The sequence below is a fragment of the Antedon bifida genome, chromosome 3, assembly GCF_963402885.1.
Source record: "Antedon bifida chromosome 3, ecAntBifi1.1, whole genome shotgun sequence".
Classification (NCBI taxonomy): domain Eukaryota; kingdom Metazoa; phylum Echinodermata; class Crinoidea; order Comatulida; family Antedonidae; genus Antedon; species Antedon bifida.
Genome location: NC_136228.1, coordinates 30142065 through 30159434, shown reverse-complemented (window position 1 = coordinate 30159434; position 17370 = coordinate 30142065). Strand labels below are relative to the sequence as shown.

General features: G+C 32.1%; 1 protein-coding gene across 1 annotated transcript in view; it reads left to right on the top strand.

Annotated features, from left to right (window-relative positions):
- LOC144837352 (G protein-coupled receptor kinase 5-like) overlaps window positions 1-17370 on the top strand; it is a 63745-nt gene that overhangs the window by 40208 nt on the left and 6167 nt on the right. Inside the window, exons 10-15 of the mRNA XM_078692421.1 lie at window positions 7983-8072; window positions 11894-11982; window positions 12684-12803; window positions 14296-14433; window positions 14799-14936; window positions 15557-15688. Coding sequence (XP_078548547.1) covers window positions 7983-8072; window positions 11894-11982; window positions 12684-12803; window positions 14296-14433; window positions 14799-14936; window positions 15557-15688 — 707 coding nt within the window. The remainder of the gene's footprint in view (window positions 1-7982; window positions 8073-11893; window positions 11983-12683; window positions 12804-14295; window positions 14434-14798; window positions 14937-15556; window positions 15689-17370) is intronic.

The window sequence follows — 17370 nt, the reverse complement described above, 5'->3', positions numbered from 1 at the left end:
AGTCAAAATGATAGAACTACCTGAATGATCGATGAGTTCGCCAATAAAACCCTACAACTATTTAAATCTCATGCATTATTCATGGAGAAAATTAGCCTAGATGTAATTTAATGTCCTCACGATGTATATATAGGATGATTTTGAAACTCTGCTCAACTTCCTCTGACTGACTAATGAAACCAAGTATTTCAAATAAAATTTTGAAAAATGGTATACATTTTTAGGCAGATTAAAATTGAATGTTCCTTGTAAACTTATGTATTCATCTGTTGACCATTACAGTGGTCATTTACCAATAACACATATATACAACACAATAATACTTACAGATATTTCACTTAAATAATAAATATTTCAGTTTTATTTAAGTATTTACCTTTTAAGGTAAAATTGCATTCACTTAGATAGGAGAATTTTTAAATGTTAGCCTAAGTGTGAATGGTGAATACGGCCACTGGCCAATAAAAATCATATTGCATTTGACACACCTTTTACTAAAATATAGTGGAGCACTGTGGCGCAGTGGTTAGAGCACTGGACTTGCAATCAAGAGGTTGCCGGTTCAAGCCCGGTCACTGCAGCACTGCCTTGAGCAGATTCTTTATCCACATTGTTCCTCCCCACCCAGGTGATAGAAATGGTTACCGGTATGTAAAAAGTACTGGGATGGTAAATCAGACTCGTTTGTGCGGGAGGAGTGGTGTACCCCCCACAAAAATACACACTTAGTGGAGTCTGGCCCAAACGCTAAAGAAATGGAAATGGGCACCACAGCTTAGGTTTCGACTTTACCTTTACGAAATGGAATATATATCTTTATTGGGATTAACTGACCAGTGACTCGTTTGAAATTTGACCGAGTGGATAATGAGAATGAGTACTTCGCTTTGCACATGTTTTAAAGGAATATTGAAGATAAGAAGACCTTATGTCATCTAATGGTGAAATATTCAACAGCACATAAATAAAAATAATATGTGAGGTCAGGAGATGGAAGTAGATATGGCTTTGTGCTAAGAATGGACGATGACAGCGATTGTATAAGTAAGAGCATTGACATGCAAACCTGAAGGGAGAAGGAAAGTTGAACGTCTGAGAACTACATGGTGAAGGACAGTGGAAAAGGAAAGGAAAAAGTTAGGTTGGAAATCTTGGAACAAAGTTCAAGAAGAGCTCTGGAAGAGTTCAATTCAACATTATGGGTCACAAGACCCAAAGAGGATAGATGAGCTGAGAGTAAGAATTTAGCGTTTATACATATCTGATGATCTTAGCCAATTAAGTGATGGAAATTAATTACCCACGTCAGTGTTTAGTCGGTCACAACATTTTAATTCAATTTACCTATTATTAGAAGTGATCTGGGAATATCTGGAAGTCAATCTGACGCTAAGGAATCATTTTGTTACAGGGTATTCATTCTGAAAATACAAAACATTATGAATAATAAAAATGTTATTAGTTAAAATGTTTATAAAACATGAACAAGATTTCTAGTACCTTTCTGAATTCCAAAACTATCCAAATCTGTTCATTATCCACAGTAAGGCATGCACTGTTTTTTTTAATATGCAAACGAGTATGCAATTATCCAATACTGCTTGGCAAACCAAACTAGGGCAGCCCAATATACAGACAACATAGGGAAAACCTTATACAAATCATAAAGCTCTGTCTACACTATCAAACTTTATGTGATAACAAAATGTGATGTGCCCATATATGGACATGATGGTGTCATCATCGCACTTTGTTGTCAAACTAGTTTGATAGTGTAGACAGAGCTTAAGTAATTCTATTGTTTGAGAAAGTACAATAAATTAATAAACTTTTCTGATGACTAACACTGCAGCAGTAATACGGCAATCATGAATGAAATAGAATTGGATATCTTCTTTGCCATTAATGCCATAATATTTAATTAGACCATAAAGATCAGCTACATGCCAGTGCGTTGTGTATGATCATTCAGAATAAAGGCATAGTTCATACATTATCTAGGTTAGGCTATCTCATAGTAAAAGTAATCATTTACAGTTTAAAGATTAGCCAAAATTGCAATTTTAGATCATCTATTTCTAAGTTGATTTGGTCATTTTCTTTCTCTAGAATGACAATTTTATGAGAGAAGATTTTATAGTTTAAGTAAAGGAATTCACAATAAACTGTTTAATGCGAAACCTTGTGGGATACTTGAAGAAAACCTTGAAATCATCTTTTTACACTCAAGTTGTAAACATCATTTCTATGTAAATCTTCTGGATTCGTTTGAAAAGAACAAACTTTGAAGGTGTCCATAGTTGACAAAATTTGACAGTAAAAGCGTACCGTAGTTTAAAAATATACCCAGCACGGTAAGGACATCGGTTTGCGTGTTGCTCACAAAAACGGGAGATTTGATTAGTATGATAATCCAATACCTTGTAATTGTATACATGGGAATGTAGAAATGGTATTTAACTAAGATTTATGCGTAAAATTTATCCTCAAGTACTAATGAATAATTCCTGTTTTAATGGAATATATTATTTCTGATGCATTTTTTGTGTCATTTCGCGTCATATTTGATGATAGGTTTCTGCCCTGACCGTGCACAAAGTAATTGCAAATCTTTCCCCTTGTGTTTGGCACTGGCTATAATAACAAATGTATCATAACAATTTGACATGATCACGAGATAGAAAAGATTATCTTTGCATTTCATGGAATTACAGTTAAATTGGTTACGGAAGAATGTGTATCCCAGGGTAGTGATGGATAAAGAGGATGAATCAATGGGAAATTATCGTTATTCTTTTGTGTAATGTACACATTGTGGAATATGTAGCATTTTGGACATGATGATGGAAAATAATATCAAATCATATAATTGTTTGGTTTCTCACTTGATGTGTACGCCCTCCCTCAAATGATGGGTAATTTTTAAATGTAGTTTAAAACCTTTCCAGTACAATTGTATTCATTTTGATACCCCATGTGCATGCCGTGGAGTAGCAAGTTTAGGGCGTCGGAGAGTCACTCGATATTGTTTTGTTTCACTTTTTGACAATCCCGTCTACCCCCTAAAGTGCTTTGTACCTTGTGATTTGTATTATTTATAATAGATGAAATAAATGAAATGAAAAGAATTTGTAGCAAGAATTAGTAGCAAACATGAAAACTCTCCCTCTATCCATTTGTCATACTCTATGGCTTTGTAGCCTTTTGTTTCACATAGCAATTTCAACTCCTTTTATTATATGAAATAATAGTTTTATAAATTTTTTGGAAAATGACAATTTTTTTTCAAAATTTATTTTGATTAGTATGCATCTTCATCGATCATAATCACCATGAACGTTAATTTGAGTTTTATATTAACAGATAAATTATCTAATTTTGAAAATGCATTTTACATGTACAGAAAAAAAAAACACCATCAGATTGGTTTCATTTGAGATATTGATATGCAAATGCAATTATCAACAAGACATTTTGTGAATATAAACTAGAAAGAAGGTGACCTGGTCATATAACAAATGACTAAAATGTACAAATATATACACACACACTGTATAATATAGAGAACATAAACATCATGTTTATGGGGTGGGTGGAAGTTAAAAACCTAATGCTACCAATTTTACAATCCTTCAATTTTGATTGGTTAGTTTCGTATCATGCACTATTCATTGGTATTAGTTGTATCACGGTACAAATTGATACGGTTTAAGCTTTTTTGTTAACTTCCAAGGCTGGTGATGGTTGCACGTTCAAGAACCAACCTGTAGTGTTTGTTTTTTATTATTTATTTATACTGGGCAACCTCTTCAGTTAAAGACTGCCTACTAGTCACGAAAGATCTACTAGGTTCTTTAAAGTGCACATACACCGTACCTACGGTTTATAGTCCTTATCCGAGAAGACTCGTTCTACCACCAAAACCATGGAGCGAGTGAACCATTGCTGATGTTATGGCTACTCAAACTGTTCTACACCATGGCCAAAATTGAGATGCTACTTTTTTTAATGGTCTAACCTTTGACATTGATTAAAGAAAAAATGTTGCTTTAGAACAGAACATTTTGTTATAAAATAAATAATGAATGAGTGTTTTGTTTTCTTGAATGAGATGAATATGATTTTCATAAGTTGTTGAAGCCTGACTGTCCTATTTAACGTGGCGTCTATCTCGTTAATATATCAATCGTTCAACTCATAAATAAACTCTTCGATACTCTATGCAAGGACACAAACAATATTGTTTGTGGTTTTGTCTTTTTTGGGTGTGGAAGGAAGGAAAGTTGAAGTAGTAATTTTCAGTAGTAATGAACTACAATTTCAAAGGTCAAAGAACTGGACTTTTATTACTTTATACATTGTATACATAATGTCAGTATACTTTGTTAAGCTCTGTCACACTATCAAACTACTACTATATTTGGGCATATCACTACCATGTTTGGGCACATCACTACCATGTTTGGGCACGTCACACTTTTTTTGTCAAACTAGTTTGATAGTAGGGAGACGGAGCTTTAAGGAAGATGGAATGGAGAATGAGTGTGATTATATCGTGTATCTCAATACTGTATACAGCAACTTTTGATATTCTATGTGGATGTATAAACAAATCTGTCATGTCTACTAGCACAATATATACTATTAAAGAATAATCTAGCAGTTACTATGGAAAAATAGGTCCCCTTGGGAGACATTAGGGCAAGAAAAAAATTGACATTATCGCAAGAAAAAAAATTCTCTTGGTTAAGGTAAGCGAAGTGTAGCTGATGTTGAAAATACTATTATTATGTTTTTCCTATACTTTATATACTTTAATAATAAATATCAGTATATAATTTAGTATTTAATAAAATTTGATTTAAAGACAACACAGTACTTTCTCCCAATGTCGGACACCCTTGGGCTGGCCTAATAATTGTCTAGAAAGTCTGGTATTCAGAATGTGTTTTTCAATGGTATAAATGAATTTAGAAGGAGCTCCCTCCCTCCCTGTATCCCCTTCTTTCATAGACTCTAAAGTAAGGTGCTGGTCCTGATTCTAGGTATTCCAGGGCTTCAATGTTATGGGTAGACGCTGTTATATACAAATTTTTAGTTTATTCTCCATTTTAGATATTAGATAGATATAACATAATAAAATAACAGTAAAATGAAAGGACCAAAATAAAGAGAAATACTCGTACAAATTTGAATAGTCAGGGAGTGCCACCATCCTGAAAATAATCAAATATCTTAAATGCAAAAGAATGTTTTTTATATCAATTTTAAATAATATTTTTTTTAAATTTATTTTATTTTATTTCCAAACCCAAACATCAAGAAATTCGCCAATAATAGTAATATTTTTTCTAGCAATTATCACATGACTTGTTATTCAACCTTAAAATATTACATGAGTTTAAGTTGTTTTTGTCTGTGGAAATGAAGGGTAATTTTAAGCCAAAATGACCTTAATATGTCATCTGAAACATGTAATACATCTGTCATAAAGAATATTGTCAAGTGCTACTTCTGATGCGACATGGCCATTGTCTCAACCTTGTTAAGTGTAATTTTACCTTAAAGATTATTAATAAATTGTCGTACAGAGATCATATGAAATCCATGCATCACACTCACCTTACAATTAGGATTAAAGTCAACTACGAAGCATAGAATCTAATGAACATGTGCCAACTCCTGCGATATTTATTCGGACAGCACGGAAGTTTTCGCAATACAAAACATCTTCGTTGTGCCGCAAAGGGGTACGACTGTATACATATTATATTCTTATTCTTTATTGCCAATCATAAAACAACAAACAAACAACTACAAAGTAAATGGCAGGAAACACAAGAGCCTGTGAATCCTCTTACCAAGTAGCACGTAAAGATAAAATATAGCATTTCAATAAATATATCAGAAAATGTCCACACAATATATATCAAAAAACCATTCATAAAAATACAAAAACAAGCAGAAAAGTAAAACACTTTACTCCGGGTAGAAATTCATTTTAAGTTTAAACAAAAATGTAGGAAAATTATCCATTAAAAATGAGTCCTTGACTTCGTCTTGGATTTCTTCCCACAATCGCGGGAAAATATGAAGTACTGATTGATGCAGGCAGTTAGTCCGTGCATACAAGTGTCTAAAACTTAAGGTTTCTAGACGACGTGTATTGATATTTTTAATTTTCATTTCATTATAATGTAGATTAAAGATTTGAACCAAACCCTGATAATACAAAAACAATTATCTTAAGAGTAATAATTTCTTGTAACTGACAAAATTATATATCTTACAATTTTCCCAGGGTTTACACATTCACTATAGTTTTTTATTTAGCAAAAGGAGGTCGCATTTCAAATCATACCGCCACATCCCTGGAAGCGCAATGCTGATGATTCAATCATCCATCCAATGTTTCGCTTATTCATCCTAGCCATCTATTCATTTAATCGTTTACAATACACACACATTTGTTTCAAGTTTATCCAGTAATCTGGCCCTTAGGTTTAGCATAATAGGCTTATGCATTTAGCTGGTACATTTCAGTTTTAGTTACGCCAGCTTATATCTAGTTAAGAAAGGTAGACCAGGTTACATCACAATTTTGTTGTGAATAGATAGATTTTAAAACAAGGAAAAAACACAAAATGCTAAAAACATTTTTAATCATCTAACGCTCTGTCTACACTATCAAACTAGTTTGACAGAAAAAAGTGTGATGTGCTCAAATATGGTAGTGATATATCCAAATATGGTAGTGATATGATATCATGTCCATATATTGGCACATCACATTTCGTTGTCGCATAAAATTTGATAGTGTAGACAGAGCTTTATAGTGAAAATTTTCACAATTTCAGTTCAAATTCATTGAAAATATTATAAATATTAGAATCACAAAGTAATGTTCATGAAAAAAGGTGAATGATTAATGTTAATTTGTGTTATTGCTTTTATCATTTTATCTCTATAAATCTGAGTACAAACCGCATGTAATAATGCTTGTAGGCCGTTAGTAGAAGGCAAGAAGCAGAGGTAGAAGCATGCATGATACGTCTCACTAATGCGACTCGTGATGTTATCTACTTTGAATTGCCACTACGATACAGTTTGTAATTAGCTTAGTTTATTACTGATTATACCGATTGCAATCGCTATCACGATAAAATTCCTTGGTGTACCGTTATAAGGCAATAAGGTAGCCTGTAGTTAATTTTACCATCTGCTATCCGCCGTGAAAGTCCACGCCAGCAGATTAGATCAACCTAAAATGCTTTAACACTGATCATGTCGAGATATGGAAAGAATTAGTCTACTCAACGCCTAACCAATTTGTAAACAAACATAAATTAATTATGGTCCTTGGTTTTTGCATAGATTCATTCATTTTCTTAAACAAATGTTTCTTAAAATGTATATTTTATTGTTAAAATTATACTATTATACAGTTTATTGATAGACATGCACTATCACCCTCAGTAGTTGTATACTAGACTCAATAAAGTGAAAATAAATTTGAATCGATTTGATATCATTATGAATATAGACTTCAAATTTTGCTGGTAGCAAAAAAGAAAAAAAACTTTAGAATTTTAATAATCATTAAATTTATGTTACTGCACATCATTCTTCAATAAAGCAAGCAATTTTACAGAATAGTTTATCAATATTTTTCTGAATTTTAGGAGATATACTACTGCATGTCATAAATAAATTTAAAAAATGATTGTGTCTCAATGATGATAACAATTATATTTTTCTGAATTTTATATTACTGTATATCATAAATAATAAGAATAAATTATTGTCTTTTGATAAAAATTATTTTGTTTGTTAATTTGTAGCAACCACGAATGTGGATGAATGATTATGGGATAGACGGAGAGGGGCAAAATATGTTTTTTTTAAATTTAGCTTTTTAACATCTCGCCCCTGAATCTGTCTATGGTTAATACTGTACTATATATTTGTTTTATTTTTGATAGGTCATGTCAGAATCTCAGATCTCGGTCTAGGCTTAGAGATTCCAGAGGGAGAGAAGATTATGGGTCGAGTGGGAACCGTAGGTTACATGGGTAAGTGTTCTGACACTGTTCATTTATTTATTTGAAATAAAGTCCAAGAGACAATGAAGTTCTATAACTCCTAAGTGCCGGCATAATGGCGTACAATAAGGGATCATGATGCCGTCAATGACTGACGGGATATTTTCTGTACGTTGTTAGTTCAATTATCCTGATTTTAAATGTTTGCATTGGATACTGCGAAAGTTGTATATATAATATATAATAATGTAACGCCAGTTTGGTCCCCATTTGATTCTTGTAACTATGTTTTGACATCATTAAGCATTTACGCACAATTGTGGTCGGTACTGATGACGCACACTGACCAGTACCGTGCTGTCGTCAATTTGAAAATTTGTGAACACCTTTAAAGTTACGATTACTGACCAAATACGTTACAAATTCAAGGTGAAGCCTCCAATGTAAAACTCACTATAAACTTTTGCATATTATCTATTTTTCCATTCTTTTTAAATTTCATTTATTAACATTTGAACTAAACCTATGTTTGTTTATACCACACTTGAATAGCAAACGCTATTCATGGTTTAAGCCGATCAGCATAATTCTCAAAGAGCTATAAATTTTGTGACAGTGTTATTTAGAAAATCAACGACGGTCTTAAAGTTATCATTGCTATGTCTGAGTCTATAATGCTGTAGAATGTTCCGGTCTGTGTGTTGTAATCCGTGTCTTCATTTAATACGGTCTGGTATGTAACAAGAAAAAAAAGTATGCTGTCTTTAACACAAAGATATGTTGCAGTTTAAAATAAAGCTTGTCTGATAGATTTCATTGTGTTTATCCCATTTTGACAGCATCTTACATCATTCAGTTGTTTGACATCATGGTAGCTTTTAGTATCTCAAAATGGCAACTGTTTTTTAAAAGTGCTGTAAGAGTTTGGATTGTACAATATGGAATATGTTTACTTTTAGTGTTTTGGAATTGTTTATAACATTCCAAATGTATATTGTGAAACCATTATAAAGACTCATTCCGATTAAAAGAGTCTGTCAATTAAATTATCCCTTTAATCATATGCCCTTTCCTAAAAAGGTAAAACTACAATGATTTTCCCCTCTCCAATTGTAATTCTCCTCCAATCATGCTCTAATAAACACCCGATTCTCAGTGATGTGTCTTCACATACAATAGTTTCCCAGTATCGTAGGAAAATTCAGTAATACAGCATCTCATGTGTATCACATGTGGTTAGGTTAAGGTCTATATAATACAGCACATACATGTGATGCTGTATTCTATTATGGAATTTTCCTATGATACTAGAGAAATATAGATACAGTGCCGAGAATCATCTGCCAAAAAAAGACCATTCAATTTCATACCACTCCAGACAAGGATAAACCACAATTTAAGTATCTCCTCAAATTATTATTATTTCATGTCCAATAAATGGTACTGTAGTTTAAATTATGTTTCCAAAAGTGGTCTATAATTAGAAGTTTAATTTATAGTTTAATATTATAAAACACAGCATCTGTATGTTTATACTGTAGATATGCATATCAAAATGTTGATGTAAGATGGAATATTGATTTCGAGTTTTTATTGAAGGATTTTTTTTGTTAAATTGATCTGATGAATTGTTTAAAGATCCACATTCATCTTATCTTTAAATTCCCTTTAAGAATTGATAACTCATTATGTGGAATGTGCATTGTACAAACGTAAGAATGTCTATTAAAGGAACCTTGATACAAGTATTAGAATACCCAAGACATGCCCGAAAGCTACTATTAACCCTGTTTCAAAAAATGAATGTTAGCCTAGAAGCGTCGAGGAAAAAAGCTTTACACTGAGAACTTCTTTCACGGTTCGTTAAATGCACAGCCAATCAGTATATGATGAATATTACTAATATATATCTGAGCTACTACTACAATTCCACCATTTGTAGATTATGAAATGAACGCTCCGATAAGCTAAAAGGTCTTAATTTGCGCTTTTATTTTTTTTATGTTGTATGCGTGAGTCACATTTAAATGTTAAATCGACCAGCGATTTAGTAATAGTTGGGATGTAATGTTTATAAAAGCTGTTTAAAATGACACCTGATAAAAGGTAGTAATGATTTGCGCATTTTACTCCTGGTCATTTGCACCATGTACGGTACATTACATAACAGAATGTTTACAATCGTCGTGTTTGAATGACTCGGCTAAACATAGTAATCATCAGTCACATTTTAATTGCTTATAATCATAATTACCCAAAATCCCTTAGTGTTTTATTAGTTTATCAAAGTATTGTTAGTACTATGGAATCTGCTCAATGATTATAACATACCTGATTGTATCCCTAACATGTGCCGTTTAATAGTCGTTATATTGTTATGGTTCTATTACATGGCAGCTTTTTGTAAAAATATTTATATACAATCCATGCTGGTGACTGAAAATAAACCTACAATGTGCGCCACATAACTACTATTCCATGGCCTTCCATGGCCAAAATCAGCACTGTATTTTTTAATAACCTATAGCCTCCCATCTAACCTTTGACATTAATTAAAGATGGAAGCAGTGAATTAATTGAGTAAAAGTTTACTTTAGAACATTAAAGATATATTGTCCCCCTAAACAAATATTTTTTTAAATTTTTTTGTTGAATATGTTATTTTAATGTCACATAATAGTTATTCACTCTCACAAAAAATTGGGTCTGAAAAAAATTTATTTACCTGAGAAAAATGTAATTTAAAGCAAAAAATGGTCAAATTGTCTGGAAGACAATGAGTTTTTGGGTAATTTAACTGTTTATTTTGTCTTTTTATAGGTGAAATAATTTTTTTCCCCCGTTTTTTTTCTTATGGAAGTGAACAACTTCATTAAAACTGCAAAATGGCCTATTCAAAGTCCGATTTTAAAAATCTTTGTTTTTCATGATTTTGGGGGACAATACATCTTTAATATGTTTTAAACATGATCGTCCTATTTAACTCCGGTGTGCCATGTATAATGTTTTGTGTACCATAGTTTGTTTGTACGATAGGATTCATTGTAAGTTTCTACATGCACATTATGATAATACATTTAATCTGAATTTAAATCGGTCAATCTTATAACTCATAAACATTCATTTGTATATTAATGTTCAGTACTGACTTTGGAATAGTGGTTTGAGACCCAGTAAACGTGTGACCCACAAAACTTGTGAACATTAAATATAAGTATAAATTCTGAATAATTATCCGTACATTTATTTGTACACCTAATAATAGTTACTGTAATCATTTCAAAAGGTGAGTGTGTAAAAAGAGTGTGTAGCAGAATTTTTTTTTTGTTTTTTTGATTGAATAACATACCATTTATGTACATATAAGATACAGCATTTACAGTCAACTCTCCCAATACCAGATACCTTTGGGCTGGTCAAATATGTATGGTTTTCCAGAAAGTGTTTTTTTTTAATGGTAAAAAGGAATTTGGGACTTTTTGGTCTGGTATTGGGAGAGTTTCTAGTTTTTAGAATGTATATACATGTATACAACTCTCCCAATATCAGACACCCACTTTGACTGGCCTAGTATGCTGGTTTTCCAGTTCTATTTATTTGCTATTTTGCAATTCAATTTCTAATGGATAAAAGGATTTTGGAACCTTTTGAGCCTCAAGAAAAATCTGTTTTTTGAAAGTTTCAGGTTTTCAGAGATTTCCAAATTGGGAGAGTTGTGTATTCACGAGGTATTCTAGATAAGATATTTGCAGTTAACAACAGTATCGAAAAGTAATCATATTTTAACATTATTTTCTCTCTCCATCAAGCATAGAAATTCTCATTTCTGACCCTTTCATTTTCTCTTGCAGCCCCTGAAGTTGTCAAGAATGAACAGTATACATTCAGTCCAGACTGGTGGGGCCTAGGATGTCTTATCTATGAAATGATTCAAGGAAAAGTAGGTTTTTATTCCTTCAGAGAATAACCATGTTAGTGGTTAATATCCAGGGTCATGTAAGTTTATCCAGGGTCCTATGTTAATATCCAGGGTCCTATGTTAACATCCAGGGTCCTTAAGGTTTATCCAGGGTCCTAGGATAATATCCAGGGTCCTAGATTAATATGCAGGGTCCTAAGTTTAAGTTATGACACTTTCACAGTCTCAAGATTTTTTATGTGGGTAAAAAAAAACATGTACAGTAACTAAATGTAGTCTCACATTGGACTTGTTTGTTCTAAAAATTACTTTTAGATGTTTGTTGAAAAAAAATTGATTTAGTCTCTATTTCAGATAGCATTCTTGATTGGCTTATGGTCCCACTCCCAGCTGTATTGTTAGTTCGACATCAATAGAATCCTATTAGAAAGATAGATTCATTAAAATAGGTCCTTGTGCAAATTTCAATGCACAATCCCATGTAGTATTGCCTAATTTCATCCCATGGGATTATACTTGAAAACCATTATGAACATTTAAACATTATGGTTCATGAACAATGCCATGGAAACGATCGTTATATTTACCTTAGAAACACAACATTGTTGATAAATTGTAGCAACAAGAAACAAGTACAAATAAATATACTGAGAATTCCTTGCAGTAAACATAAACAAACATCATATGTTTATAAAACAATGTTATTTTAACTCTGTTTCTAGGCCCCATTTCGTGCTCGCAAGGAGAAGGTGAAACGAGAAGAGGTCGATAGGAGGGTGAAGGAAGACACAGAAACTTACACAAGTGCGTTCAGCTCAGAAGCGACAGCAATTTGCAAACGAGTATGTATTCATAACTTCACGGAGTGACCGGCCTAATGGTCAAAGTTTTATCTTAAACTTAAACATTCCTTCCCTTCTAAGACTAGGTATTTTAATTCAAATAATAATAATCATATTTATTCGGTCACCAATGAAAAATAACCAGCAGTGAGAATAGGCTAAAGCCCAAACAGATTCCAAACTCACTCCATACAATACAAACAGTTAAAATAAAACCTTATACAAGAAAATTAAATGATTGTAATACAAATTTATACATAACATGAAATAAAGTGTTTTGTTAGAGTAGCCTTAAATATTGAAACTTGTACTTACCATCTTTTGGTTGGAAAGTATATTCAATTCAATTCAAATTTATTTTCAAAAGATACATCATTCTGAGATAACATTACAGTTTTTTTTTTTAAATTAAAATGTACTTATGCTGGAGAAACATAAATAAGCCCAGAGGGCTTTAAGGCTAGTTCCACCAGAAAAAAAAATATATAAAAAAAAAGTATATATAATAAATGTTTCAAAAGTAGTCAATAAATAAATAAATGAAAATAAAATATGAATAAATAAATAACAAGTGTAAGTGTATAGCATATGTACAGTCAGATTGCTATATATTATAATAAATCAACTCACAAAATTCAATTTTAACATACATTTCATAAAATATCTAAAGAATTTGAGTAATACTTCAATAGAATCATCTAAGCAATTTAAATTGTGTAATTGTGTGAATGTTCTGCTTTGGTTTAAGTCGACGACGACGTTACGTTCTATGTATCCCAATTAATATTTGGGTTCATGACACTTTACAAATGTAGAATAATTCCTTTCTAAATTTCTTGTAGCTCATTTATAAATTGGGTTAATAAGCTCATTAAAAACAGATGTATATATAGAAACATTAATAGAATAATAGTTCTAGGTGTAGTATGTGGTGATAATTATTATTGAAAGCAATTATTATATAAACGCACTATAGAAAAAGTTGGTTAATTATCAGAGATTTTGCTAATTGCATTGAGAACAAATCAACAAATATAGCGTCCGTTACGTTTTATTTAATTGAAACAACATTTGTAATATCTTTGTTAGGTTTTTGATGTATTTATTGATCTTAAGTAGATTTTGTCTTTATAGGTTGGTTCCCCAGTAAACAATCAAGCAAATGTATTCTTTAATATGTTGTAATAAGTTATTCTGTTGCTTTTTCTGATTTGTTCAGATTTGTTTGGTTTTTTGGACACAAATCAACACTAAAAAAACACCGATCATCTAGTTAGCCTGGTTTTACTACTAATATACTAAATTAAAATTGTTCCCGTAGTAATTTGTACACCCTTAAGCTCTGTCTACACTATCAAACTTTATATGACAACAAAATGATGATATCACTACCATATTTGGGAATATCACACCTTTTTTTTTTTCAAACTAGTTTGATAGTGTAGACAGAGCTTGCAATTTGTTATTTTAAATAATTTTTTTCTTTTATTAGTTACTTAATAAGAATCCTGAGGAACGTCTTGGTTACAGTGAAGGCTCTGCTAGAGAGGTCAAAGATCAATCGTGGTTCAACTGTATTAATTTCAAATGGCTTGAAGCTGGAATGGTAGAACCGCCCTTTAAACCTGATGTAAGTGGTGAACATTAATTAATTAATTTTTAATGATGCTAAAAATGATTGTCTTGCTTACACTGTGAAATACAATATTGTATTTAATCTGGCACACTTGTAACAACATCCATAGACAATGTACTATGTAATAGATAATTGGGTGGTAATATCTTTATCTCTATGGAACCAGGTCGTAACAATTCATAATGCTTTTAAGATTCAGATTTACTGCCTATTTAAATATGATTGAGGATGTGACCTGTGACCCCTGTTTAAAAAAGCCTTGGTGATTCAGCTGTGTCTAAAGTACTGGATACCACTATGTTCTATTTGCTTAACTAAGAGCAATTTGTGCAAAAGATGTTTTATTTTCTTTGTTTTAGCCAAGAGCAGTTTATGCAAAAGATGTTCTGGATATCGAGCAATTTTCAACTGTCAAAGGAGTCAATTTAGACCACAGCGATGAGAAGTTTTACGAGAAGTTCAATACTGGAAGTGTAGCAATACCATGGCAAAATGAGGTACTTATATCCCATAGAGTTAAAGTAGAACCTGTGTTTTACGTACCCTGATTTTACGTTCCCTGGAATTTACATATGCATAAAATTACCAATGACGTCATTACCCTACAGCAGCAACTGCTTTTAATGATATAAAATACAAGAACATTGATTTTTTATTTATAACAATTTATTTAAACATCGCACAGCCTGCATATACTTTTCTAGTTAGGCCTCACAGCCAGGCCTCACATCTAGCTTGGCCTGGCTTAGGCCTAGATTAGTCTAGGAGGCTAAGCTAGTGACCACTGCGTGAGTAAAGTAAATATACACGACAGCCTTTTTAGCTACGATCTACGTATTTGGGGGTCAATTTAAGGTCAACCTGGATTTTATGAATCCTATGTTTTACGTACGCCTTTTGCTCCCGTACCGTACGTAAAATGAAGGTTCTACTGTATAACTAGAGAGTCTCTCTATAACACATATATGGCTGAAGCACACCGGTCAATATATATGGCTGCAGCACATCAGTCAATCAAACCAGCCTACTGAATTCAAGAAAGTTCTTATAGTAACATGATTTTAAGAATGCACATAGACAACTCTCTTAACTTTTATATTTATGTTTTTTTCTTCAGATGGTTGAAACAGAGGTATTCAAGGAACTCAATATATTTGGTGTTAATAATACACCTACCCCTGACCTACTTCTTGACCAGCCCCCTCCTCAGCCTCGACCTGGTTTCTTTAGTAGAATATTTAAAAGAAGGGTAAGACTATTATGTCTAAATTTGCATTAGTATTTCATCATCATTTGTGTCCAAAATAATAATAATAATAATAATAATAATACAGGATTTAGTGCAAGTTATTACAATACAATGCATAACTATAACAACAAAACAAAGGAATAATGACAACATAACCACATGAGACTGAAAAATAGAAGAAATGTTTAAAAAAAATGCACATGTAGCGGGATGCAAGTATTTTATGTAGCAATTCCTTTCAGCCTCAGCGTGGTATGAAATAGCACTATTTCTGGACTGTACGCACATGTAACACAGATTTTAATTGTTATCTTAATCCTTGGTTCCCACTACAGACGCAACACAAGGAGGTAACGCAACATAAGTGATTCGATGAATCACAAGCGATGGATTATTTGAACTGTTGCTTGTTATTGGTCAACTCGCTTGCGTTGCGTCCACGTCCTTGCATTGTGTCTCTAGTATTGCGGTTTTATATTTGTTTGTAATATTTGGCAGGAAATCGTTAAATCTTGTACTGATTTCGCTGTCAGTCATTTTTCACATTGATCAGGAATTATCGAATATGCAAGTCTGCCAAATAAGGTTTATAAAGATGTATTTTGCTAAAATCATGTAACATGTAAAATGCACTTATTATCTGTAAGTTAATTTTAGAAACAGCAATTTGTTGTTAATTTGATCATTATAACTTAATTACAAAAATGCTCCAATTAGAATAATTATAGCCTTTTATATTCTTATACTACATTCATATTGAACACAACTAATAAATTAGCACTAAAGTCGATCAAGCGATGCACTAAATCAAAATAACCTGTAGTTTAAAAAAAACATACAGTAGTTGTAATACAAAATATATGTGTTACGCATTTCAATAAAAAAAACCTGTTGACAAATTCTTAAGTTCTGCCTACACTATCAAACTAGTTTGACAAAAAAGTGTGATGTGCCCAAATATGGTAGTGATATACCCAAATATGGTAGTGATATGAGATCATCATGTCCATATATGGGCATATAACATTTTTTTTTATAATGTAGACAGAGCTTTACAACACACCGTAAATAGCTATTTCCTGTCCTCTTTAGAAATACTGATTTGTTTAAATTCCAACTAGTGATCATGGTCAACATCAACAGAAACTACATTGCTTTTAAGATTATTTGACAATGTTAAATTCAGCTGTTCCTTTTGATGTTTGAACTAATCAGGAACTGTTGTCATGGTTACAATAGTGTTGATTTGATTGTTCAATCTGCTCTTTTTAAATTGGAATGATCATCGAAAATGTTATTAGCTTTTATGACCGCCATCCAGGAAATCGCGCTTAGTACAGTTTACCAGGCATTCGCTATTCAAATCAACTTTATTAGTTTATTGGCTATGTTTTAAACAAAAACATGGGTACAGTACTACATGCTGCTAAAACTGTACTAGAGTGAAACATGGATTTGTTTCACATAGTCATGCTTAGTACACTCCATTGTTATGCAACATCTCTCAATCACACATTCAATTATAAACACTCAATTTTACAAACATAATATATAATGTGTGTTACCAATGTCTTTCGGATAATTTCTATATACAGAATAAAAATTCAAGTACAGAAAACTTTTTAATAGAAATTATGATTTTGCCAAACTTTTCGCCCTTTGGTATTGTAAGTCCAATAGCA